The sequence below is a fragment of the Lissotriton vulgaris genome, chromosome 1_1 (genome assembly GCF_964263255.1).
Source record: "Lissotriton vulgaris chromosome 1_1, aLisVul1.2, whole genome shotgun sequence".
Lineage (NCBI taxonomy): Eukaryota > Metazoa > Chordata > Amphibia > Caudata > Salamandridae > Lissotriton > Lissotriton vulgaris.
In genome coordinates, this window is record NC_141685.1 from 1,905,381,722 (window position 1) to 1,905,409,413 (window position 27,692).

Below are 27,692 nucleotides of genomic sequence, written 5' to 3' on the forward strand. Positions count from 1 at the left end.
CCGCAGGGAACCAGAAAAAAGGTCCTCCAGCCAGAGGTGGGGGGTGCAGCATGATTCAAGAATGGGCAGGCCCCCAACCTCCCATTTAACACAAATCTTCCCTGATGTCTGGTGGGGCAAGCAGTTGTGGACAGCTTTGATATATACCCTAGAGAAGAAGAAAGACTGTCTTGGGGCTAGGGGAGTGGGTGTGGCCAATGCAAAGACAGATCACTCCTCCCAACACATTCTCTTTTTAATGTATTCTATACCTGGTGAGTGTCAGACCCCTCAGGATATGCTGGGATGGATTTACAAATTTCACAGCACAAAAATTGACATTTTGTGGCATTATTGCAGCACTTCTTTGTACTCAAAATAATTTACTTTCAACCTTAAATCAATGGGAACTGTTTTAGCACAGTGTTCTACTTTGAAATAGGCATGTTTTAAGTGTCTGAGAGTGTTTGTGGGCTTTACTCCCCTTTGTGGTAACATTTTGGTGCATAGGTTAAGCCAAAAACAATGGCACAAGATTACTAGTCATCCTGTTTTCTGTGGAATTGAGCTGACTTGGTGCTAGCGGTTCCAAGTCCCAGAGCCATCTGCTGTAGGACTCTAAATGTCTTGAAATTTGCAAATCAGAGACCATAAAACACAGAAGGGCGTAGGAGCAGGGGGTATGAGCCTTGAGGCACTCCGCAGATGAGTTTATACAAAGGTCCTCGACCATGGGCGTCCGCAGGGGGGCAAGGAGTGGCACTTGCACCCCACTGGACAGCCAGTGTGTCCGGTATGGACCCAGTCAGGGCCGGCCCTAGTCCATCATGCTTTTGAAAAGGTGCCATTGTTCCAGGTGGCAGCCCCCTCCATTGAGTGGGAAGGGTGCAAGGGGGTGGCAGAGAAGGGTGCAAGGCAGAGGGGAGAAGGGTGCAAGGAAGAGAGGAGAAGGGTGCAAGGCAGAAAGGAGAAGGGTGCAAGGTAGAGAGGAGAAGGGTGCACTGCAGAGGGGAGAAGGGTGCAAGGTAGAGAAGGGTGCAAAGCTGAGAGGGAGAAGGGTGCGAGGCAGAGGGGAGAAGGATGCAAGGCAGAGAGGAGAAGGGTGCAAGAGGGAGGTTAGAAGGGTGCACGGCAGAGGGGAGAAGGGTGCAAGGTAGAGAAGGGTACAAAGCGGAGAGGGAGAAGGGTGCAAGGCAGAGAGGAGAAGGTTACAAGGCAGAGGGAAGAATGGTGCAAGGCAGAGGGGAGAATGGTGCAAGGTAGAAAAGGGTGCAAGGCGGAGGTGGAGTAAGGTACAAGGGGGAGGGTAGAAGGGTGCAAGGGGCAGGGGGAGAAGGGTGCAAGGGGGAGGTCAAGAAGGGTGCAAGGCAGCGGGGAGAAGGGTGCAAGGGGGATGGCGATGAAGTAAAAAATGTGCCCCTGGAAACATTTCTGCGGATGCCCATGTCCTCGACCGAGGGCCTCCGAAAGGATAGGCCAACATCACTATTATTACGGACACAGACACCAACAGCATGCGCATTAAAAGCTTAGGTACAGACACTCAAAGTGTGTTCACCCAAGATGTGATGCAAGCATATATGAGAGATCATAAATATATGCCTGCTTACTAGGAGCCTAAGTCCCTTAAGTCTTTCTAAACTGAGGTGAGTGTGCACAACATTAGAGCTGCAGGGTCTTTGTTCATGTCACTATTAACAGTGGACAGTCAATCCAAAATGAAGCATTAAAAAAAGTGCCACACCTGGTGTACCTCCACTTCTGCTCAGGATAGTAATGTAGACCCCAGTGGTGGGCTCACCCTTCAAGAATTTCTCCTCAGTCAAAAGACAAAATGTCATGCCCCTCTCAGCCTTTTAGAATTTGGCAACTGCTTCTGCCATTCTACAAAAAGTACTTGCTCAAGAAACAGAAAAGAAATTGCATTGTCATCATAGAGGTAATGGGTGTCGTCGGCGTATGAGATGATGTTGAGGTTGTGTATGCGTGCGATGGTGGCGAGGGGGCTCATGTGGATATTGAAGAGGGTTGGGCTGAGCGATGAGCCTTGGGGTACGCCGCAGATGATCTTGGTGGCCGCGGAGTGGAAGGGAGGGAGGCGGACTCGATGGGTTCTGTCAGAGAGAAAAGAGGTGATCCAGTCCAGGGCTTTGCTTTGGATCCCAGCGTTGTGGAGGCGGGTTATTAGGGTGCGACAGCAGACTGTATCAAAGACGGCTGAGAGGTCTAGGAGGATGATGGCGGTGGTTTCCCCGTTGTCGAGTAGGGTCCTGATGTCGTCGGTGGCTGCGATGAGGGCAGTCTCAGTGTTGTGGTTGGCTCGAAATCCGGACTGGGATGGGTCGAGGGATCCATTGGCCTCGAAGAATGCGGTCAGCAGTTTATTGACGATCTTCTCGATCACTTTTGCCGGGAAGGGAAGAAGAGTGATGGGGCGGATGTTTTTGAGGTCTTTAGGGTCCGCTGTGGGTTTCTTCAGTAGGGCGTTGATCTCTGCATGCTTCCAGCTCTCTGGGAAGGTGGCGGACGCGAGGGAGTTGTTTATGATGTTCCGTAGGTGGGGAGTGATGATGGTGTCGGCTTTGTTGAAGATGTGGTGAGGGCATGGGTCGGAAGGAGAGCGGGAGCGGGTGGTGTTCATAGCGTGGGCGGTGTCTTCAGTGCTGATGGGAGTCCAGGCGCTGAAGGTGGTTGTAGGGGGCATTGGTTCGGTGGCTGGGGGCGGAGTCTGCCGAAGCTGTTGTGGATATCGGCGATCTTGCGGTGGAGAGCGTGGCAAAGAAGTTGCAGAGGTCTTGGGATGGTGTGATGTCGTTGCTGTTGGCGTTGGGATTGGAGAGCTCTTTTACGATGCTGAAGAGTTCCTTGCTGTTGTGTGTGTTGTTGTCCAGGTGTTCTTTGAACAATGTCTTTAGGTGGTGCGGATCAGCTGGTGGTGTTTGCGGGTGGCGTTCTTGAGGGCTGTCATGTTTTCTGTCGTCTGTTCGCGGCGCCAGGTTTTCTAGAGGGATCTGCAGGGTTTCTTCGATTCTTTGAGGTTGTCGGTGAACCATGTTGTTTTCCTGTTGCCGGGCTTGCCTGGAGGGTTCTTCAGTGGTGCAAGGTTGTCGGCACAGTTGACTATCTACTGTGTGAAGTTGCGGGCTGCGTCGTCAGTGTCAGTGGTGGTGATAGGTGGGTTCTGGCTCAGTGATGTGGTTAGATGGTCTGCGGTGATTTTGCTCCAGCACCTACGGGGGATCTGTTGCGGGCGGTGGTGGGATGTGGTCTTCTTAAAGGTGAAGTGGATGCAGCTGTGATTGGTCCCAGTGTAGTCTGGTGGAGTGGCTGAAGGCAACGTGGATGCTGGCAGAGAAGATGGGGTCGAGCGTGTGGCCGGCGTAGTGGGTGGAGGTGTTCACCAATTGCTTGAGTCCGAGGTTGGCGATGGAGTGATGGGAGTCCAGGCGCTGAGAGTGGTTGTAGGGGGTGGCAGAGAAGGGTGCAAGGCAGAGGGGAGAAGGGTGCAAGGAAGAGAGGAGAAGGGTGCAATGAAGAGGGGAGAAGGGTGCAAGGCAGAAAGGAGAAGGGTGCAAGGTAGAGAGGAGAAGGGTGCACGGCAGAGGGGAGAAGGGTGCAAGGTAGAGAAGTGTGCAAAGCGGAGAGGGAGAAGGGTGCGAGGCAGAGGGGATAAGGGTGCAAGGCAGAGAGGAGAAGGGTGCAAGAGGGAGGGGAGAAGGGTGCACGGCAGAGGGGAGAAGGGTGCAAGGTAGAGAAGGGTACAAAGCAGAGAGGGAGAAGGGTGCAAGGCAGAGGGAAGAAGGGTACAAGGCAGAGGGAAGAATGGTGCAAGGCAGAGGTGAGAATGGTGCAAGGTAGAAAAGGGTGCAAGGCGGAGGTGGAGTAAGGCACAAGGGTAGAGGGGTGCAAGGGGCAGGGGGAGAAGGGTGCAAGGGAGAGGTCAAGAAGGGTGCAAGGCAGAGGGGAGAAGGGTGCAAGGGGGATGGTGATGAAGTAAAAAATGTGCCCCTCCCTGGAAACATTTCTGCGGATGCCCATGTCCTCGACCGAGGGACTCCGAAAGGATAGGCCAACATCACTATTATTACGGACACAGACACCAACAGCATGCGCATTAAAAGCTTAGGGACAGACACTCAAAGTGTGTTCACCCAAGATGTGATGCAAGCATATATGAGAGATCATAAATATATGCCTGCTTTCTAGGCGCCTCGGGTATGAGAGAGATGAGCAGCTTCCCGTAAGTCTTTCTAAACTGCGGTGAGTGTGCACAACATTAGAGCTGCAGAGTCTTTGTTCATGTCACTATTAACAGTGGACAGTCAATCCAAAATGAAGCATTAAAAAAAAGTGCCACACCTGGTGTACCTCCACTTCTGCTCAGGATAGTAATGTAAACCCCAGCGGTGGGCTCACCCTTCAAGAATTTCTCCTCAGTCAAAAGACAAAATGTCATGCCCCTCTCAGCATTTTAGAATTTGGCAACTGCTTCTGCCATTCTACAAAAAGTACTTGCTCAAGAAACAGAAAAGAAATTGCATTGTCATCATAGAGGTAACGGGTGTCGTCGGCGTATGAAATGATGTTGAGGTTGTGTTTGCGTGCGATGGTGGCGAGGGGGCTCATGTAGATATTGAAGAGGGTTGGGTTGAGAGATGAGCCATGGGGTACGCCGCAGATGATCTTGGTGGCCGCGGAGTGGAAGGGAGGGAGGGAGGCGGACTCGATGGGTTCTGTCAGAGAGAAAAGAGGTGATCCAGTCCAGGGCTTTGCCTTGGATCCCAGCGTTGTGGAGGCGCGTTATTAGGGTGCGATAGCAGACTGTATCAAAGACCGCTGAGAGGTCTAGGAGGATGATGGCGGTGGTTTCCCCGTGGTCGAGTAGGGTCCTGATGTCGTCGGTGGCTGCGATGAGGGCAGTCTCAGTGTTGTGGTTGGCTCGAAATCCGGACTGGGAAGGGTCGAGGGATCCATTGGCCTCGAGGAATGCGGTCAGCGGTTTATTGACTATCTTCTCCATCACTTTTGCCGGGAAGGGAAGAAGAGTGATGGGGCGGATGTTTTTGAGGTCTTTAGGGTCCGTTGTGGGTTTCTTCAGTAGGGCGTTGATCTCTGCATGCTTCCAGCTCTCTGGGAAGGTGGCAGACGCAAGGGAGTTGTTTATGATGTTCCGTAGGTGGGGAGCGATGATGGTGTCGGCTTTGTTGAAGATGTGGTGAGAGCATGGGTCGGAAGGAGAGCCGGAGCGGATGGTGTTCATAGCGTGTGCGGTGTCTTCAGTGCTGATGGGAGTCCAGGCGCTGAGGGTGGTTGTAGGGGGCATTGGTTCGGTGGCTGGGGGTGAAGTCTGCCGAAGCTGTTGTGGATATCAGCGATCTTGCGGTGGAAGAACGTGGCGAAGAAGTTGCAGAGGTCTTGGGATGGTGTGATGTCGTTGCTGTTGGCGTTGGGATTGGAGAGCTCTTTTACGATGCTTAAGAGTTCCTTGCTGTTGTGTGTGCTGTTGTCCAGGCGTTCTTTGAACAATGTCTTTAGGTGGTGCGGATCAGCTGGTGGTGTTTGAGGGTGGCGTTCTTGAGGGCTGTCATGTTTTCTGTCGTCTGTTCATGGCGCCAGGTTTTCTAGAGGGATCTGCAGGGTTTCTTCGATTCTTTGAGGTTGTCGGTGAACCATGTTGTTTTCCAGTTGCCGGGCTTGCCTGGAGGGTTCTTCAGTGGTGCAAGGGCGTCAGCGCAGTTGACTATCTACTGTGTGAGGTTGCGGGCTGCGTCGTCGGTGTCAGTGGTGGTAATAGGTGGGTTCTGGCTCAGTGATGTGGTTAGCTGGTCTGCGGTGATTTTGCTCCAGCACCTACGGGGAATCTGTTGCGGGCGGTGGTGGGATGTGGTCTTCTTAAAGGTGAAGTGGATGCAGCTGTGATGCTGGCAGAGAAGATGAGGTCGAGCGTGTGGCCGGCGTAGTGGGTGGAGGTGTTCACCAATTGCTTGAGTCCGAGGTTGGCGAGGTTTTCGGGCAGGGTGGTGGTGTTGTTGTCATTGTTGTTCTCCAGGTGGAAGTTCAGGTCCCCTAGGAGGATGTAGTCTGATGAGGCGAGGGCATGTGGGCTGATGAAGGCGGCGATGGCTTCACTGAATTGTGTGCGTGGGCCCGGTGGTCTGTAGACGAGGGTTCCTCTGAGGGTGGTCTTGGGTCGTGTGTATCTGGAAGTGTAGGTGTTCGGCGGCGGTTAGGACATCTTCCGAGTTGGTCGTGACGTTTATGGTGTTCCTGTAGATGATGGCGATTCCTCCTCCGGTTTGGTTGACGCAGTTCTTTCGGCTGATCTTGTAGCCGTCCGGGATGGCTATGGTGATGTCGGGGGCTGAGGAGGCGTTCATCCAGGTTTCTGTGAGGAAGGCGACGTCTGGTGCTGTTGTGTCGAGGAGGTCCCAGAGTTCGATGGCGTGCTTGTGGATGGAGCGGGTGTTGAGCAGGATGCACTTGAGTTGGTTGTTGTTGTTGCCTGGTCTGGGTGGTGGGATGTAGGTTCGGACGCAGGTGAATTTGCAGGTTTGGCAAGAGAAGGGTCCGTGGGTGCGCTTCAGAGTGGCTTGGTAGCAGGTGGCTGGTCGGCCGGTGTTGAGTGCGTGGAGGGTGATGGTGTCATATCTCAGTCGGGCTTCTTGGTTTCCGCGGGGGCCAGGGGTTCTGGCGCTGGGTGCGGTCCAGGCACGGACGGGCGCTTTGTGCGGTCCAGGCGCAGACGGGCACAGAAGGGCTTGCCTTTGGCATGCCTTCGACGCGCCTGCAGCGCGCCCGCTGCGCGCATCCGCTGCGCAGCCTCCATAAGAAAGGTTAAGGGAGGGAGGAGCAGATGGGAGGCGGGAGCGGGGTGGCTCCCGCCTCCCAGGAGGGAGCCATCCCGCTCCCGCCTGGGGTATAGCTTTTTAAGTTATTGAAAAAAGCATATTACAGTCTATTTAGGTATATATTCACTCAGCCTTTATGACCACTCACCATGCTTACCCAATATAGCCTTGTGACGAGCTGCATTCTGTGCATGGAATTATTCACATTATTGTAAATAAAATTCAGTTTACCCCAGATGTTAAGTGTTTTGTTTTATCTGTCATTGCAAATCACATGTTGTGCACCAGGAGGGTGTCATTGCACTCACTCTATTTTCACTTGCTTGTAAGAGATAAAGGGCCACAGTGGGTTAATTTCAGCTTCAGGAAAGAACCCTTAGCCGTACTGCCCTTAGCCCCTGCCTCTCCCCACATAGCCACCCTCCTGAACAACATCTATGTCCCTCCCTAGGGAGTGCCAGCAGTTGTGCTCCAGAGAATGGGATCCTGGAAGCTGCAGGAGGTGCCGGAGCTCGTCCTGGTACCCTGTTTGTGCCAGACTAGGACGCCCTGTTACATAGAGGGGTCAACAGTGCTGGGCGTCATTTCTGGCTTTGACGGCTGTGTTTGGGTCATATGTACACCTTTTTTTACAGCGCTGCAAAAAGCAAATGGGCAGGAGTACACTCTTTGCTCTTCATTCAAGGGCAAATATTTTAACTAGCGTGTTGCATGTAATTTTATTTATGTAGCACTTACTACCCCTTAAATTAAACAAAAAATAGATCATGCCAAAATTCATTAGTACCTGAATCTTCTTTCAGCGTCTTAACTGTGTGATTTAAATCCTTGCACATAACCCGGTGCAAACTCCAATTTTTCCTAAAAGTATAGTTTCCCTGCTAGGGTTCATCCTGTAAGGTAGGGGCCCCCAATGTTTATACTAAGTATACTCATGGCTGGTTTTGTGAGGGGTTAGCTAAAGAAACATCCCTAGTAGCAATTACTATAGAAAATATTTAATTATTTAGGGTTTTTCTTCACGCACCTTAGGGTTTAGTCGATCACACGAGCACACTCTATTCACAAACAAAGATAAATATCTTTTCAGTTAGAATTTTTTATTAAATCTCACTTTTTAACTTTAGCATAACCAATTGAGTTAGAGAATCATGGCTAAAATATTGACTTTTCAGACGAACAATACGCAAATATGGTAGGAAGTACTGGTTCCTTCGGAGAATCGTCCACATTGGGACAAGACAAAAATGATGACCTTAATACTTTATTGGGGCTTAGAAAAAAATCAAAACGTATTGAACAGCATGGTCACTTCATGCGCCAATATTTAAAAGCAGGGATAATTCCACAGGGCCTGAGAGTGCGTAACATCCCAGGCCTTTTTGTCCATATCAGAGAGTTTCTGGAGCGTTGGACACTTATTTCCAACCGATGCTCCAGAGACTATATGATGTTGATTGTGGAAACATCCAAGGGCATAATACAACAATTAGATAAGGAAATCTCAGACCTAGAAGAAAAAATAAAAACTCAGGCATAGTTGAAGATGTAAAGAAGAAATTGGAGGATATAGAAAAAGATCTGAACTCTTACTCTGACTATTTAATCAAAAGAAAAACAGAGAAGGTACAAAAGGATATTAAGTTTTAAAAAAAAGAAACAGTTTATCCTTATTTATCAGACAATTTCTATACCAATACTGATGGTTCAAGTGAGAACTGGGGCAACAGATCTAATCAATATGGCAAAAGAATAAACACCTTTTCTGAATCATCTGGCTCAGATGGAGAAGGAGCATATTTTGAAGGTAACCCTCAAAATACTAGACCTAATGCCAGATACCATAACATGCAACCTTTTTTAGGGCATCGTCAGATGAGACGTGGCAACTGGAGACCGCAATATCAACCGCGCTTCCAGAGTGCCCCTCAACAGGACTACAGCCAATTCCCAGTATATCAACCCATGATGTACAATCAGTATTTAGAAACAAGGAACAACAACAGGTATTGGAGAACTTAGATCTCCTACCAATCTTCAACCCGAGTAAGAAAAATTTAACAATTAAAACAGTCTCTGTACTATCTAAAGGTCTCTCTTTGGCTCCCCATTCGGGTTTGAACAAATTTGACCTTTTCAGAGACTTACAAAATTTTCTTTGAAAGGTGAGATTAAAATTCTTTTATCAAGGGCAAGAAAATTCCTCAGATGAGGTTAACCTATCTGGACTAAGACCACAATCACTATTCACCCCCACAGTTGACCAATTACCACCCCAAGTCGCTATATTCGAGCAAGTTATTAGTGAGAAATTTACCAACATAACAAATTTTATTCCCAAAACAACTTTCAACTTGACATCTGTTCAATATAAAGCATTGAAAGATCTCAAACAAGATAAGAATATCACAGTAAAAGCTTGTGATAAAGGGGGAGGGATTGTGGTGTATGAGACGTCTGACTATGTTGCCAAAATGGAAGAAATGTTGCAAGATACTAGATTCTATGCCCCAATATTTAGAGACTCAACCTCAAAGACTAAAAACAAAATAAAACAATTGACGGACAAGGCTCTGAGAGAAGGAGAAATCTGTAAAAAAGAATGGGAATTTTTAAATGTTAGCAATCCTTAACTTGCGAGCATATACGGAATCCCTAAAATAAACAAAAACGCTACAGACCCACCACTGAGACCCATAGTTACCACAATTGGCTCAGTCACTGAACCTTTAGCAAAATACATAGACGCCATTCTTTGCCCTTATATCTCTCGAAATCCCAGGATATGTACAAGACACCAGACAGATCATAAATCTAGTGGAGAATGTTAATTTTTGCAATACTTCACAATGGCTAATCACCATGGATATAGAAGCATTGTATAGTAATGTGCCCATTATGGGAGCACTGGAGGCCGCCCATTGGTTTATAAAGAAATACAACATAGTTGGCCCTACTATATTCATTTTAGAATGCTTAAAAATCGTTCTCATGGAAAATATTTTTGAGTTCAATGGCAAATTGCATAAACAACAGCAAGGAGTCAGCATGGGAGCCTCATGCGCTCCAACAATTGCCAATATATACATGGCCAAGTTCGAAAGCCAATACATATTCAATGAGGTCACGCCGTTCCATGAATCAGTGACCGTTTGGTCACGATACATAGACGACGTGTTCTTCATTTGGGTAGACAATGAAGACAATTTGGAACAAATTTTAGACTGGATAAATCTGTGTGACAAAAATATCAGATTCACACATAACGCCGACAGAAAACAAGTAGAATACTTAGATGTTTTGATCAAACACAGAGATGGGTGCCTTGCTGTGGACTTATTCGTGAAGCCTACAGCAAGGAACACAATACTACACTATGACAGCTATCAACCCACTATTCAGAAGAATAGTGTCCCCTTCGGGGAATTCTTGCGTCTAAGACGAAATTGTACTAGTATTCTGGACTATGATGAGAACTCAGTTATGATGAAGGATAAATTTTTAGCTCGAGGTTATCCCAAGAAAATAATACGGGACTCATATAAGCGGGCTCGCTTTTATGACCGCCAGCACCTCCTAGAGCAAAAGCAAGAAAACAAATCCCCCAATCTAGTATTCATCACTAAACATTCAGAACTTAACAACAGAATCAGACAAACAATGTGTGCAAATTGGCACATATTGAATGTTAATGTTCCCAAAGAAAATCGTCTTGCAAAACCTATATTTGCATACAAAAGAAACAAAACCTTGAAAGATCATATTGTCAGGTCACGTATGAAATCGCAGGGATCAACTAGTCAACAATCTCTTGTGGATCTGCAACCAGTCACAGGCACATACAGCTGCTCAAACTGCAAATCGTGCAAAACAGTTATACAAGGTCCTACTCTGAATTTTAAGAAACAACTAATCAGACCTACAGATCTCAATAACTGCAAAAGTACAAATGTCATTTATTTAATAATTTGCCCTTGTCAGAAAGGATATGTAGGACAGACAGGACGAGCACTGAATGTCAGGTTGACAGAACATAGATCAGCAATTCGAACCAAGAAGCAGACTGCACCATTGGTCGCTCACTATCTACAAAACAATCATACACCAGATAATATGTTGTGGTATATTCTGGAGAGGGTACACCACAAGACAGGGTTAGATCCAGATAAAAGCAGAAAACTAAGAGAGGTTTACTGGATATTTACTCTGGGGACAGCTACTGATGGATTGAATATAGACATACCTTGGGAACAAGCGATATTGTAACACATACAAGAATTGTGTATAAAATGAACTGTCTAGTAAGTCAAAATTTGTCAATATAGTTACTTCTACTTACTGATTAGAACTTGTTTTACTAGTTGGAAAAAGTGTCTAGCAATTTAACTGTAAATAACATTTACATGTATACACAGATATCTCATCTTATCCACTCATCAGAAAATATGCGGAAAAATGGTTTTCTCTACAACTTTCCAATTTTCACTTCTCATCACCCTAATACATTTACGCCTGTACCATTCATCTGTTAGGAAGACTCTTCCAGCTTAAGCATGTGTACGCATATGAATTTTTGACAAATAATTACGACACTCGAGTTCCCGTCTAAAACCTCTGTAGTTACTTTCAATATTGAAAGTTATAAAAATTGTATTTCATGTACATTATATCAATAAGCTGAACCACATCAGCCCAAGATGACGGTGGTCGACACAGGTATGCAATCGGCTTTAATTTAACTTAGTGCACTACATTCCTATACTAGTTCAAGATGGTGGCTCACATATCTGTATCGTACAAAGCCCGCAATTATCATTAGCGCTTGGTAATCTCATCTTGCGATATCAACTAGCTGTAATACATCAGCGTACTACAGCGGTAGGAAACAAGCACTTTCACATTAGTGCTCTGTACTTACATACCAGTTTAAGATGGTGGCTTCCATCATGGTATCGTAAACAGCCCGGCATTGACCTGCGTTTTTTAAAATCTCATCTTGCGAGACTTCGATTTTGGCGCTTTTTCAGGATCTTTAAAATCATCTGGCAAATTGTACTCTCTCGCTCGCCCAGACGGAAGAGACACAGGACACAGAAGGGCACGCCGCTCGCTATAAACAAGTAAGTACTGGTCCGAGACGTTCTTGTTAATATTAGACTTATCCAAAGCCTCGCCTCATAATGGGAAATAAGGTTTGAACTGTACTAGATGGGAAGATGCCAGTGTCCCTCACACAGGCACTATTTAACCCTTTTGATGCTGATGACGAGCTCAGCTCGTCATCACCCACGGGTGGCGTGTGCTGATGACGAGCTGAGCTTGTCATGTATCGCGGAAAAGGGAAAACAGCCGCACAGCGCAAAAATCACCGCAGCATCGATGCGGTTAAGATTAAATAACGGAAAAGCACCTATGTGTAAAAGGGTTCCATACCTTCTATGCCAAACAGACCATAGAGTTTATAGATGATAGATAGGCACCTACTTGTAAAAGACGTCCATACCTTCTATGCAAAATAGATCATAGAGTCTAAAGACGACCAAATATACACAATCGAGGTTTTAAAAAGAATATACCACGTGTGGAATTCTTACAGTGTCTTTTAGCATTATCATTCTGCAGACACATCGCATGATCATGTTATATTTAGAGAGCCCGACCATATACAACTTGCCAGATAGATATATTGGTGAACAACATCGAGAACTGACCATTAAATACAGGTCTTTTCATTCTCATTACAATCTTCCTCTTATAATAAAATTAGCTAGTTTGTCAGACACTGTCTAGTTCAATAATGTACGCTAGAATACTTTTTTGTTAATTGAGACTTTTTAACGTTCACAGACTTCATCATTTCCCACCTGCAAAAGGAAGATATCGATCTAAATTAAGTTTCCCTATGAATCATCTTCCACAGGATCTTCGCTTTATCCACTTGTTTATTTTATAAGCAGGTATGTGATCTTCTCGCATCCACCCTCACCACATTTTGTAGCATTCATAACTATTTCAGTTAGGACATGAGTCCGTTTCATTTGTAATGTTTCAGATCATCACGGGCGCATAGTACGAGCCCTAGAAATCATCAGGAAATTTCTTTCCACAATTCAAATCTGGAACACCATAGAATGTCCATCTCAGTCGTCTGATCAAGTAGGTAAATTTCCACGTTGCATCATTGGTTATAAACCTCTTTAGTTGGAGACACATTAAACAATACATTTTACATTTTTGTATTCATAGTTTTTCTGGAAACATCAACTCCTTAGGATAACACAGTAAACATCCTGCCGGTCACATCATCGGAGTCTCTCCAGCTAATAATAAAGGTCTGTAGAATATGCACTGTTAGCAACCCATTAGAAAGGCTATTGCTCCCTTCCTTACATAATTCGGTTTTCATACTACATCGCATCATTTGTTTTCTCTGTGATCCCCAGAGAGGATAATTTATGCAGCTGTACTCACATACGCACCTTTATCCGCTGATGAGTCCGTAAGATGAGATTCAAGATGAAAAAGTTTTTAATTCAAGATGCACTATGTTTTGTAAATATTGTATATAATGTAAATATGTATAGTAATGTTCAGTGAGATGTAAATTTAGAATGTGAATAGTGGTATAGTACAGTCATACAAATGCGTCAATTAGTATTAAAACCATATCAGTCCAATAGATAATCAAAGTGAATGTTAATAGTTGAATCAGTGAGACGCTGTGAATTGAAATCAAATTTGTACGATTGATAAACTAAAATTAAGTTTTTTTCTATTATAGTATCAATCTGTTATATATAGCAAATACAGAATTCCTGAGAAAGGCTAACCGCCGAAACGCGTTGAAGAGAAATTGGTTCTGTATTTCAACAAAAGACTGATCAACTTATTGTGATTTATCTGTGTTTTTAATTTATTAATATTTGCACATGGTCACTTGTAACAGGATACTATTTGTACAGTCACAAAACATTTAAAAAATATATAGATATAAAAATGTGAACAAACTTTTTGATATAATTAATAAAATTAAACAAAAAATAGATTATACTAAAATTCATTAGTACCTGAATCTTCTTTCAGCGTCTTAACTGTGTGATTTAAATCCTTGCACATACCCCGGTGCAAACTCAAATTTTTCCTAAAAGTATAGTTTCCCTGCTAGGGTTCATCCTGTAAGATAGGGGCCCCCAATTTTCATACTAAGCACTTACTAGCCCTGACAAGGCGTTGAATGTTATGAAACAACTGATTTATTGTGGTAGTCATTGCCCCTCTAAAACATGCTTTTATTCTGGCAGTATCTTGGATTGCTTCCCAGTGTAAATCCTGGTTCCTCACACCTAGCAGCTTCTGTATTGCGGTGCCCGACTTGCGCCATTAGCGCTGACCCCACACACAGGTTACACCATGGCATGACTTCAGAGGATTATATGGACAGAAGAGGATCCACTTACTTGCCCTCAGCATGGGTGCGGTTGTGGCAGGATATGCCATGGTATTTGGGCAGGTGGTGGAGCATGGCCGAAGAGCTGGACAACGTATCTCTGGCTGCCTCTCCTGACAAGTGACTTTGGATACAGGTCATCACTTTAGCTTCAGAAAAAGGTCTCCCGCAGAAATATATGCCCGCGATATCCAGGTCAGGAGTCTGCATTACGGCTGTTCGGTGTGATTTTGTGAATTTTGTGCATACAGCCAATAAGAAGTCACCATATTTTTTCCATCTGCCAGTAGACCTTTTTTGTGACAAAATGGCAAATATTGTGTTCATCGCCCTCCTTAGCTGATTTCACAATTATTTCATGAATCGCAAAATCTTGGAAGGTCTGCCTAGTTGGATTTCTGACTGTCTTAGGCCCAGTAATGAGGGCTGCTGCCCAAAACCAAGATGGGTTGGCTCCCTCACAAACCTTTAGTGAACCTTCGGCCTCCCTACGTGAGGCTGAGTGGGAATAAAATCGCCATTCTGCTCCTGCCCAATGTTTCCTGGACCCAGGGGTGATGGGAGCCACCTGATGACAGGATGGGTCAGCCCCATATCTTTTTGATTTTTTTTATTGTTCACCCAGTGCAGATTAACTTGGGCCCAGTAGGGTGTGTTGTAGCCAGATGCCAATGCCAGATGGACCATCCCCCCATTATTTTCTCTGAAAATATTTCCCCTGTGTTCAGGGGAGGCAGAAATAATGTTATTGCCCTATGGTGAGGGGCACCATGTTTCATGATGGGGGCCCATTCCACGCCTTCAAATGCCTAGTGTTTTAGTGGTGTTTATTCACCTTGCAGCAGGTATCCACAAGTGAGATGTACAGATAGAAAGGGGATACTACTCTTTTCCAACTGTACCTTTCCCTTTGAGGTGGGTGCTTAGTTTCTGAGGTGTGTCCCTTGCAACAATCAAACTAAACTCAACCAGAATCTTTAGTTTCCTCCTACTTTTGGTCTCACTTCAGTGATGTTAGTGTACAAGGTATGCTGTGCATCACAGTCAATAGCAAATAAAAATATTTCAGGTGCAAGGCAAACTATTGCTGCGTGACAGTAGAGACAAAAAAGGGTAATTCCCTAGTGTGAACGCTGTTGGAGAGATGATGCACCATTTACTATCTCTGTATTATAGAGGTAGTACATAAAATAGAAACATCAGATTCTTCACACTGATTCACAAAATGTATTACAATAGTACTACAAAACGTACTGCTAACACTTGTAACTTACAATTTTTTAATAAAGTCCAGAACTAACATTGACAACCACTGGCACTGAAACACCCATCCACAGAAAATAATGGTGGTAGAATTAAAAAAAAACTCCATAGGAAATATTCGTAAATTAAGTTAGATTATTGAAAACGTCAGAACTATAAATAACTACAGTTTAATGTTACGATATATTTAAAGTACATATTTAATATTTAATAAAAAAAGATGTAATTAGCTTTTATAAATTAAAAGCAATGTGACACTAAATGTTATTACAAACAACTATATTAATGTTAATAAGTCTACATAGCACTTTTCTTTATTAATGCACATGAAAACATATTCTTTTCTTCAGATGGGAATTTATTTTTTAATTTAAACTTTAGAAAATCATTTATATTCATTGTAATATAATTCCATTAAATGCTGTACCATTTTTAAAATGTGTTCTACATTTAAAGTAAATCTATAAAATAAATTTACATTATTTTATAACTTAAACTATTTTTAATATTTACTTCCGAGTCTAAAAACATTACATTTTCCCTTTACTTTGCCATGCAGCGATCTCCACCCTTACTGCAGAGTATTGCAAAATAATAGAATAGTAAGTTGATGTCGAGAGTCAAATCTGGCTCCCCATTTCCAAAGTTGGCAGCTTTAGCAGTAAGGTCACCTTCTCTCCATGTTGAGGAACTTACTTCAGAGCTCTACCACTGAATATTTAGAATAGTGAAATTTTAATTAAATCAGTGACCCTGCATCAGAGGTATAGTACTTACACCCGATTGGGAAAAACTGATACTCACAAAATAGACAAAGGATTAGAGAATGTTATCTTTGCCAACAGATCTTCATTTTCAATCTATTATTTGGTCACACGTTTACCCAGAAATGATGTAAGTATTAAATCTTAACTTTCTTCTCATGAACATAACTTGGGATAGTTAGCCTCATCTCTGGTTCCTCAAAGACAAGGTAATGCTACTATTTTCTAGTGATAGAGATTGACAAAAAAATACTGCTTACATTGTAGATGAGGTATTGTCTGACTTAGGAAATTTGAGTAACTGTCAGAACTATCTAATTGTAAGCTACTGTTTTTGAACAATGTGGGATTAAACAATTAGATGAAGAGGTAATATTTGAGAATAGATATCACTTTTTATGTTAACAGTACACTTTGCTGACTAGATTATTTTCCTTGAATGGTCACATAGAGTTTGAGTGTCTAGAAATTCCTAGCCAGCATGTGTGCTCTAAAGATGGAATTTGCAGTTAAAAAGGAAATATAAACACCCTCTACCTTTAATGGGAAGTTTGAGCAAAACAAATTATTGCTTCCATAATGAAGAACATTTGTTAATTTGTGTCCTCTATTTCATTTAGCATGCAGGGTTACAAAAGTATAAAAGGCTACATTATCATCAATACACAATAGGAGAATTTAACTTCTAATTTATATTGTGTGAACATAGATTCTAATAATTGTAAGCATAACTGGCTAAATGAACACGTTTTACCTGAATTTACAATTTCGAGGACTGGAATTAGCAATGCTATATATAAAGAGTTCAAAATGGTCTTGAACCCCTGGACCCAATAAAGCACATTTTTCAATGTTAAATATGAACCTCAAATTCCTAACCAATAAACTCATCCTTCTTTGGAACTTAATCTTGCAGAAGAGGACTATTCCTACAAATTGGTATGGCAATTTATAAAAATGGCTCTAAGTGAGACCCATCTAATTTCTGCATTATTTACCTCCTCAATTACAAGGGAATATTTTTGCCATACTTATCCCGCAACAAATGCCAATTGAGATAGATGATAAGGGCAGTATACCTTTTGAACTAGTAGGATTCTGATACCAATCATTTACCATTGATAATATTATCACATCGTCATGCTTAGCTAACAAGTTTATCCATATTTGAAAAAATCTGTACTGTTGCATAGTTGATTCAGTGCCTTTGATAAAATAACGCAAACCTTGTTATGTGGGAAGTTATCACACTAAAGAATAGTGAAAGGGTCGTCTTTCTAGATCCAGTGGTTTCATAATGTGAGCTGGGTTAAAGTCAACTTCGGTAATTCTGGAGTTAGTATTCTGAAACAAGGTTGCGTACTGGCTTTTATAATATTAAACCTATATTTGGCTGATTTGCCTTTAGTCTCAATTAATCAGACACCACTGGGGTTTTAGAAGTTGATTAGCAGCTTGATGACCTACACTGCAACCAACCACTTCACAATTAACCTGTCAAAACAAAAGTGTTGAAATTTGGCTGTAAGGATTACAGATTCAATTGGTATTATTTAGAGAAACATGTTGACAAGGTGAAACATAAGGTTATCTTGAAATGACCCTAAAATTCTTAATAAGTTGGAAAAGTAACTGTATGCATTTGATACTAACAGTGCAGCTGATCAATTCAGGCTTACAGTTAATGCCTAATAGATTTGTGAATGGTTTATTGGTATCAGTCTTTTTGGCTTTAGATGTTGGTAATAAACTAAATTGTATTAAATGTAATGCTCTGAGATAGATATTGCATATATGAAAAGGTACACCACAGCTGTCGTCGAGATTAGAGCTAGCTAGAACTGCTCTTAACTTGGTGGTCACCAAACGTGCTGAAGTTTTTTGTGCTAAAATAAAAAGTGTGCATTGCCCGTTGATTTCCGGTTTGATTTAGTCCTAGATTAAAAGGGCAGTTTCTCCATACAAAGGCCATGTGTTAGCAAATATTCAAAAATTGTAAACTCTCCTAAATATATATTTGTAAACAGACATTACTGTAGTAATTAAGGGTCAAATAAAGAAATATTTATCAAGTGAATCAATTAATCAGTATTTGGAAAGCATGGCTTATCACCCTGGAGGGTACTCAGGCACTGCAGTCTTGGTGAGCGTTAGTCGAGAGCCTGGTCTTGAGTCCCCTACTGAAGTCGGCGAGTGAAGGGGAGGTTCAGATGTGGAGTGGGAGGTCGTTCTATGACTTGGCGGCGAGGTAGGAGAAGGAAAAACCTCCACTCTGATCTAAACAACATAACATCTACTTTAAGTTTTGTGAATTATATTTAATTTTTAACAAATTTAGAAACCAGATCTGATCTTTAAAGACTGTATTCTTGTCCCACTCTCTAGAGATACCCGATGGATCATTTACTGTGTTGTCTGGTAAGTGCTTATAGGATTTTGCTTTGAACAAATCCTGATTCTATCAATTTAGCACCATGTCTATTTGTTTTAAGCAAAGTTGAATATTCTAGACTTTGTAGACTGGATGTACAGTCATTAGCCATTCAATTTACGTTTCCCTACCTGAAAGACATTTGTGTGAAACATTTGAGAACAATTCCCTGTATGCACATAATATTAATCTAACTTTGAAATTATTTGATAGTGGTTAGCAAAACAGTATTTGCTCTCCTAAAATATTAGGAAACTACTGCAAAGAGCTTGAGCTGAGTAATAGAATGGATGCTGAAATGTGTAAAATGCTGTGGAATTTATGAACTAACATGCAGTGAGTAACATAATTTTTAAAATTTGTAATAAGGGCCTGCTGCTATTTATATTGTATATATGATGTGCATTATTTTACCTTTAGTTTAATTTACTTCATTGAGAAGTAGCTATTAATTAGGTATAATGCTAAAATTAGGCATTACCTGATATTCAGTTTGACTTGAATTGACTAGTACTGGTGAAAATAAAAAGGCAAGTATCATGCTCCCTGTTGCAGGGACATCTTAAGAATTTGGGGGGCCCTAAGCCAAAAGTATTTTGTGGTTTCTTGTTCAGAACAGCTTTGAATTCATGATCCAACTTCAGTTCTTTCATACCTTATTTAACCAGGTCACTGACAGTGCACAGGCACACTCATCACAATTCTAAATGTGTTTACTTCTAATATTCAGGGATGTTGGTGTGTGTTTTCAATTTTGTAACACAGCAGCTCGCTTATATTACTGCAATAATCTCTGTGACACCTCCCATTTCTCATTTGTGAGGTCCTGTTTTGATTTAAAAGAAACTGTTTTTTTACGAATGTTGCATGAAACATAAACACTTTCTCTGCAAAATATCTATAATAGTTACTATTTTTTTGGATTATTTATGTGGATGTATGGGTGTGAATATGACTTATGTATGTAACTTGTGTGAAATTGATAGGAAATATATGAAAATCAGGCTCCTTAATGGGGTCGGTTGATGAACTTGTAATGATTTTACAATATTTGTTAAAAAAGCCATGTTTTGACATGGTTTAAAGACCAATGGTCTAAATAAACTTTACTTCTGACTTGACTATAAGAGACTCCCACACATCACTCACCATAAAAATAAATTAAAGAAAAACGGTATTTAAAACAATATACGCAAATGACAATGAGCTAGAGATTATATAGTTACTTGAACATCAATGAAAGCCTACATATTGATTCTAAATAAAACCTTTTTTAATGTAGTGCACTTTACCAATGATGTGCCATTCTACAAAGCTGTAGCTAGATGTGTATCTATTTACTAAGTTACCACGTCAAGTACAGATTTCTGTTTAACGTTAAAGAGGTCTTGGTGATCACTACAGAAATCTATTGTGTGATACCCTTTATCTGGGCATCTGTCAATAGCTAATACAATGTCTTCCGGTAGTGCAAAATACAGCAAGTATGCTACTACTCTGCATCCCAAAGGACACATTCATCAGCATCCAGCTTAAAAATGAACATTGGTTCCAAAAGTATATTATATTCAGGACAATACTAACAGACAAACGGTTGACAAATATAGGGCCATGCTCTAGCTGGAAAAAACGCATTCAACATCAATTACTGCGCTCTTTTCACACCTTCGTGTTTCATCTTCTTGAACATACAGAATCAAATGATCAGGACACAGTGGAAGCGTTTTCTCTTTACTATTACATAAAATGTGGAACTACTTTACTCTACAAATTAGTGAAGTCAACAATCACAATCTGTTCAGGAGGCATCTTAAAACTTGATTCTTTCAGTTCTCATACCTATTGGATAGCAGGCACCTCTCCCTTTGGCTAGAATCAGTCAGTGCTATGAAAAGCCTTACAGTTTCTATTCACCCGCTAACGTCATCGTTCATACATTCATTCATTCCGAAAATACATATTTAATTGCATGCTCACCCACAATTAGCTGTGTTGTAGACCGTATATTGCTTAACCTCTTGAATGCTCATGACGAGCTGAGCTCGTCATGAGCCACGGCGCTCCGGTGCTCATGACGAGCTCAGCTCGTCATGGCCCGTGGAACGCTCAGGTGCGGTGAGAATTCCCCCGCTGTGCTGAACGTTCCATGAGCCAATGCACCTGTGACGAGCTGAGCTCGTCATGAGCACAGGTGCGCTAGAGCTCATGACGAGCTCAGCTCGTCATGAGCATGCGGGCGCTGTGCGTGCCCCCTCCCCCCCAGCACAGCGGGGGATTTACCCCCGCAGCGAAGGGGTTAAGTAGAATGATATTTCATCCAAAAAACGCAATAAGCTTTTGTGTATGCTATTCAGCAAATAGGTATCACGACAAAAAAGGTTTAGACACGGATAGATGACTATTCCTCGTTATTGCCTATATATAGTGCGTTTTTTGCATGAATGGCTTTGCATTTTCGCATACAGAATATACTTCAAGGTTCATTCTCGTTAAGAGAGCATTCAGCATTGCACAATTAGCGATATTCATAGGGTGAATATAGGAAGTAGGGTTCCTACCTGTTTCACAGCTGAGACCTGTAAATCCCTGAGAACATAGACAGATATTTGGAGCCACACAGGTGCCTCCATTTCTGCAGCCATCTTTGCAAAAAGCTGAAATAGAGGAAGAAGGGAACCTTTGTAAGTGGCATTTGAAGGGTTATCCAGTGACCTGCCTTTCATGTTTATTCAAAGTGATTTATTATTAACAAATTATCACAAAATATTCTCAGATAATTACTCTGAATCAGCGCCAGCAGGTTCTATTGGAAGTTAATAAATAAGCAGCACAAAGTCACCAATCAATAAGCGTCATATAAAAGATACAAGTATGGGCAGAAATGCTAATGCCATAAATGCTAAATTATACATTACATTACTTTCTGGAAAGCAGTAGCACATCACTTATATTCAAATATTCTATTTAATTCAAAGCCTAAGTATAATGCGTGTATCTTCTGAAAAGGTACCTTTGCATACAGTTCCATTTCCTGTGTACCCGAGCTGACAGACACAGTTGTGCCCTCCCACAGTATTAAAGCAGAGTGCATTTTCATCACAGCTGTGTTGGTTTGTGGCACATTCGTCATGCTCTGAAAATAAAAATAAGATCCGTTAATGTTAAGATTTTATTTACGTATGCACTTTGTATTGATGTGGCTTATGAGTACTGATACTATGAAAGAATTAAAAAAAAAATTATTTTAAAGCACTCCGTGTCAATTAGTGATATTGGCATGAGCTCTGCGATGCATTCAATTATGCAGTAAAGAGTCTTTCTCTTTTGTTGACTAGGTCCAGAACGGTACACAAGCGATCATGTACTGAGCGATATTCCTCTATTTTCAAAAGTTACATATTAAATATATAATCATAGAAAATGTAACCCCTCCCAAAACTGCATTACGAAGTATACCTGAAACTCAGTGACCTGACTGGGTTCACCCGGGAGACACACTTTGGAGTTGAAATTTACACCGAATGTAGACTCGCATATCTATCACAATCAGAATATAAGTATTCAGAACCAAACTCCACATCGGATATATAGATTCTGTACAACCCCAAAAAATTCACTGACATTGCTCTGCCACAAACTTTTTCCAAATACAATTGTGGAAAAAACTAGAAATATATGAAGTTGAAACAAATACTCTTTCTAAAACACCCAAAAAATAGAAGTATATCAAATGTCAACAAGCATTTGCAATGCATAAGTCTTGCATTTGCGAGAGTTAGAGCTATTGGCATTGTAAATGACAATGTCTTTTACCCATGTGTTTTGGTTTGGAGTGGTGTAGATGTATGAGGTTTGGAGTGGAATTATAGAAGTTGAATTGAAATTGCTAGTTGTGGAATTCTGTGGGGTGGAATTGTGTGGTGTGTAGTGCATTTGTGTAGTGGAATTATGAGGTATGGTGAATAGATAGGGGTGAGAGCTGCACAGAATAGATGGAAAGCCAGTTAGAGAGAGATAGGTGCATGAAGTTGTGAATAAACTTCAGACAGAGGAGTAGAAAGAGTAGAAAGAGTGTGTGACAAAGAGAGAAAGAAGGGGAGAGCAGGCCACAGACGTATAAGAGGGTGCACCTGTGTACGCAGAAGACACCCCAAGAAGAGGAAGAAAGTGTGGGTTTGAGGGATGAAATCTTCAAAAGGTACGGGAAAGAAACTGTGCTCGAAGACCTGAAGTGAACCAACATGTGAGAGACAGGAAGAGTGCGAGTGAGAGGTATGAGAGAGAGAGGGACGAGTGGGAGGGGCACCGGAGGGGAGCTGAGGGGTTGGCCGGAGCACTGCGCAAGGAGGTACAGGAAGGCAGCATTTGTGAGCAGGCATTATAGAGAGGAGAGAGGAAGTGTGAGGGATTGTTGCACACAAACCAAGAGGTATATGCATTTTCTCGTGTATTAACACGAACTACAACAAATATTTTAAAAACAGAAAGCAGTAGTAAATGGGTGTGTTTTAATGTTGTGTTCTCACTAAAAGTCAATAATAGACACGGACTATGCAGAGTATAATCAATCGAGCAATGCTGGATGTGAAATGAGGCATGCACCCAAGAAAGATCTTTTAATTAGCGGTCACTGCATGGCCTATGGTAAAAACATGATCATAATGGCTACAAAAAGTGATCAATTAGGAAAAGGAGCTGTGACTGAAAGGCCAGATGCACTGAGTTAATTGTAAGTGGACCCAATAATAACTGCTCTAATCTATTGTCTCTTTTAGTAAGGAATAAATTGTAAATCCATTAGAAACAAACTCAGAAAAAGTAGATATGAAAAAATATATATTTCTGCAATGCCACATATTTTACCATGGACTGCAAGCAATAAACCAGAAACGGAGCAAAAGATAAACTGCTCCGATACATTATAGCTATTCTTTGTCATGCAAATGCCTCTGGGCCTTTTGCACACAAACACAGATATGTTTGCATCGTCACAAATGTAGACCTTATGATATTTGTATATTCAACCACCAAAAAAGAAGATAACATGTTTTATGTCTGTATGTAAACAAGCTATAGCTGTTTCACATCAGTGCCTATACTACATGCAAATTATGCATCATTGTTGGAGCAGGGAATCTATTTTTACATAAGGTCATACATTTTATATTTATTGAGATCACTTTGCCATATCAATCCACTTGGCGTAATTCACGCTATCAGACACCTCGAAAGGGATGTTGCCAAGTGCATTGAAGTAGTATTTTAGGAGGTTACACATCTGTCAGGGGGCCTCAGAGTTGAAGCTTGCAGAAATGCAGAGCCGTGCACCAATGGCCTCCAGTTGCCTGTCTTTCCAGTTGGAGCAAGAAGCGCAGACCACATTCACTTAGACTTCTGAAACACTACTAGAAATTTAACTGCAGCAGGAATCACTTGAGAGCAATGCGTGTCTATGAAATATATAATGCATAACAGGTAGCAGCACATTATGACTTTATAATGGTGGATGTGACAATGTTCACGAAAACAAAAGTACTCATTGTATTACAAGTGCATTTATGTATCGCTTACATTCCCCGACGAGGCATTAGAATGCTTGAATTTTTTTCTTGTGTTGCTGTCTTCACTGTGGCACACAAACTTAACTGCTCACGCACAAGGAAATGTTGGCCGATTTTGAATTAGTTGTTGTCCAAAAAATGTTGTTTGGATATTGCCTCAACTTTGCAGTGAACAACTCCAGATGAAGTCTACTGCCGGAATCTGTTTTTCTTAATGAATTATCTGAGAAAGACTCTAAAATTCCTGCCAGAGAACACTCAGAAGTCATTGTCCATTCCTTGATTACATCAAGGTTGGGCTATGCTAATATCCTTCTCCTTGGGTCTCCACAAAAGCTGATCAACAGATTACAACAGGTACAGAATGCGGCAGCTCAACTGATCCTGAACATTCAAAATGAAACTCAATTCGACAAGATCTGAGAGTTATGAATTGGATTCCAATCAGCCAAAGAATACAACTCAAAACCCTTATGATCATGTTCGGGCTGTACAACAGATGGGCCCTACTTTTATTCAGGATAATATAAAAAACAATTGCCCCCCCCCACCCCCACACCCCAGCTTTGAGCAGGGCAAAATCTTTTCTGCATTCCTAAGGTTCGTAAAGCAAGAGCTGGTGGTAGATCCTTAACTTTTCTAGCCCCTAGTCTGTGGAACTCCCTTCCATAACACCTTTGTTGTACCTCTTCAAAGTCCATCTTCAGGGCTTCTTGAAGATACATCTCTTCAAAGCAAAATGACTCAGGTTATCCTTTCACCTTTCATCACAGTTTCTTGCTTTTCCTCATTAACTTAGCACTGGTACGCTTGGATTGGAGCAGCTGTCGCGCTTTATAAATATGACTCATTCATTCATTGCTGATGCGCACATCCATGGTGGCGGACTTTGAATGTGTTTAGTTATATATTAAGAAATCTCATTTAGTGTTTGCCTTTGTGGATGCTCGTTCATCAGTTGCAGTCAACTTTGAAAGGGTTTTCTTATAGTATGAGATGACGCATTCAAAGACGGCCACCATGGATGTTCATGCATCTGTAGCAGTCGCCTTTGAAAGTATTTAGTTATATTTTAAGAAACACCATGCAAAGATGACTGCCATGGATGTAAGTGGAGAGAAAATAGATCACTGTATGCACTACAATGGTCTGACATCAGCAGTGTAAGGATGCACAACATCCAAGGAAAACATGGTGATATGCAGATGCAGATGCAGATGCTCCTGTGTGAGACAAACACAAAACGAACGCCATCACTCACCAAGGTGAAAAGCTCTGTCATCTGGCCACCTTCCCCGTTGAGACATGGGAGTTACATACGGTGAACTCCTGCTGGAGCTCTTTGGTTGGAAGGATGGGTGACTGCTATTCACTGTCTTAAAGGCCACGAAACACTAAAGCTAAAAATATGTATCGGAGTGACTGTTGTGACCTTTTATATTCACTCTTTATTACATGAGTAAAAAATAAATATCTGGAGGGCTGTTCAGTGCAGGGCCCCAGCATTATGCCAACATGTTAAGGCCCACTAATATACCACAAAGAGGTTCGGGGTATTTGACACGGCAATTAGGTGCCCTACATCACTGTCACCAATACTATCTAAATTATGTAGAGTCATACATCTGTTGATCATACATGAAGGAAGGAGTACATCTTGCCTGTTTAGTGCCGACAAAGTCCGTCCTTGTGACCTGTCCGGAACATTAACTAATTCTGGTGTGTCAGAGAATGATTGGGATATAGTCTGACACCATTTAGTCAGTTCTTGCCTCCTCCTCCATTTCATGTATAGATAGACTAGAAAGTTATAGAACTATGAGTAAGGGGCTGACCTAAAGCTCACTCAATGTATTATATTACCCACAATCGCTCTTCAACAAGACATCTGACTGTAGTGTGGAACTAAAAAAAAAATATATCTCAGAATCCTTTTTCTTGCTGTAGCTTTCACACCTTGTTCCTTTCTGTAGCACCCTACATCAAGTAGGCCAAAACGATTATTAGCCCATCATTTCAGTGTAATTCTTCAAATTAGCAACATGAACGCATAGCGTGTATTTTTGCATTTCTCTGTTCCATTCTGTGTTGCATCTTTCTTAGATGCATTCACTTGTCTTTGAGTTTGTAAATATTGGGTTAGTTAATTACCGTCTAAACTGCATGCAGTGATTGCTTGAAGGTCCCTGTGGCTTTTGATTGGGCCGTCGAAAGGAAGCAGTTCTACAATTTGCAAGGCGGCCATAAGGGAAAATGCACTGTCAGCACCAGCGATTCCGACAAGTAATTGGCCTCATTTACTTTGTTACATGTCACTGAATGTGACAATCATGCGGCGAACCAGCTGGCAAACGCTGTTAGTTTTAAGGTTCAAGGCTTTGCCAAAGTCTTCTGGGCAATCACACAAGTACTTGATTATCCTGACAAGCGAAGGGCGGCCGATGATTTGCACACATTTCCTCCTTGATCCCTCGCATTGTGTATTTCCTGTAGGTATTGTATGATGAGCTTTGAGCCGTGACAGTGGTTAAAACTCATGAATTAATTATTTCATATTGCACCCAGGAAATTAATGAGGTTTTTATTAATCCTAACACGAACAATTGCCGTTCAGTGCTATATAACCGCTGGGGAGAGAAATTCACATATTTGTTTCATATTTCAGCAGCGCATTCAATACAAGTGATGCTTTGCTGTAAAATAAGGTACTTTTTAAGTAAGGTTTCTAACGCAGCCCAGTCTAAAAGTGGGGCAAAATGCATGGGACCATTTTTTTGTGCCTCCATTTGCTGAAGAATGTTCCACTATTTCATGTACCCTTGTGCAACATTTGAAAATAAGGAATTTTGAGACTCTGGAGCAACATCATAGACATTTATGGCCGCTATTTAAGAGCCCTGTTGTTTTCAGCAGTAATACAGTAAAGCACCGTAACTACTGATACGACTGGGTGCATTACCATGCCCCCTAAATAAAATGTAATTCAGGCCTTGCCCAGTATAGCTCAGTACTTCATGCAATGACTTCCGCATTCCCTGTGTGAGGAAAGGACGGTTAAAAAGAGCTGCTTCGAAATGACAGAATATTTCAGGCATAGGATTCTCAGCAACATCATTTTGTGATGCTGCAAACTCAGGTTCCTATACAGGCCTGCGAGCAACTTTTCAAGAATGTCTCATCTCATATTTGTGCATGTTTCTCCCATCACACGTTCTTGACTGGTCTTGTCTTCGTCTGGGACTAGAAATGGCCTTTTCCCATGCTTGGTGGAACCACCCTGGGGAACATTTTATGCAAAACAGTGCTGAGGGTAGCTTCGGCAAAACTTTGGAGCTGCTCTTTCTCTAGAGCTCAAAGAACATGGGGTCGGCGGGAGGGTAATGGCACAAGGACCACTGG

At 42.2% G+C, this 27,692-nt stretch overlaps 1 protein-coding gene across 1 annotated transcript in view; it reads right to left on the minus strand.

Annotated features, from left to right (window-relative positions):
* Positions 1-27,692, minus strand: part of NELL2 (neural EGFL like 2) — a 1,025,546-nt gene that overhangs the window by 218,884 nt on the left and 778,970 nt on the right. Inside the window, exons 14-15 of the mRNA XM_086919530.1 lie at positions 21,743-21,865; positions 21,291-21,386 (exon numbers count right to left, since the gene is read on the minus strand). Coding sequence (XP_086775656.1) covers positions 21,291-21,386; positions 21,743-21,865 — 219 coding nt within the window. The remainder of the gene's footprint in view (positions 1-21,290; positions 21,387-21,742; positions 21,866-27,692) is intronic.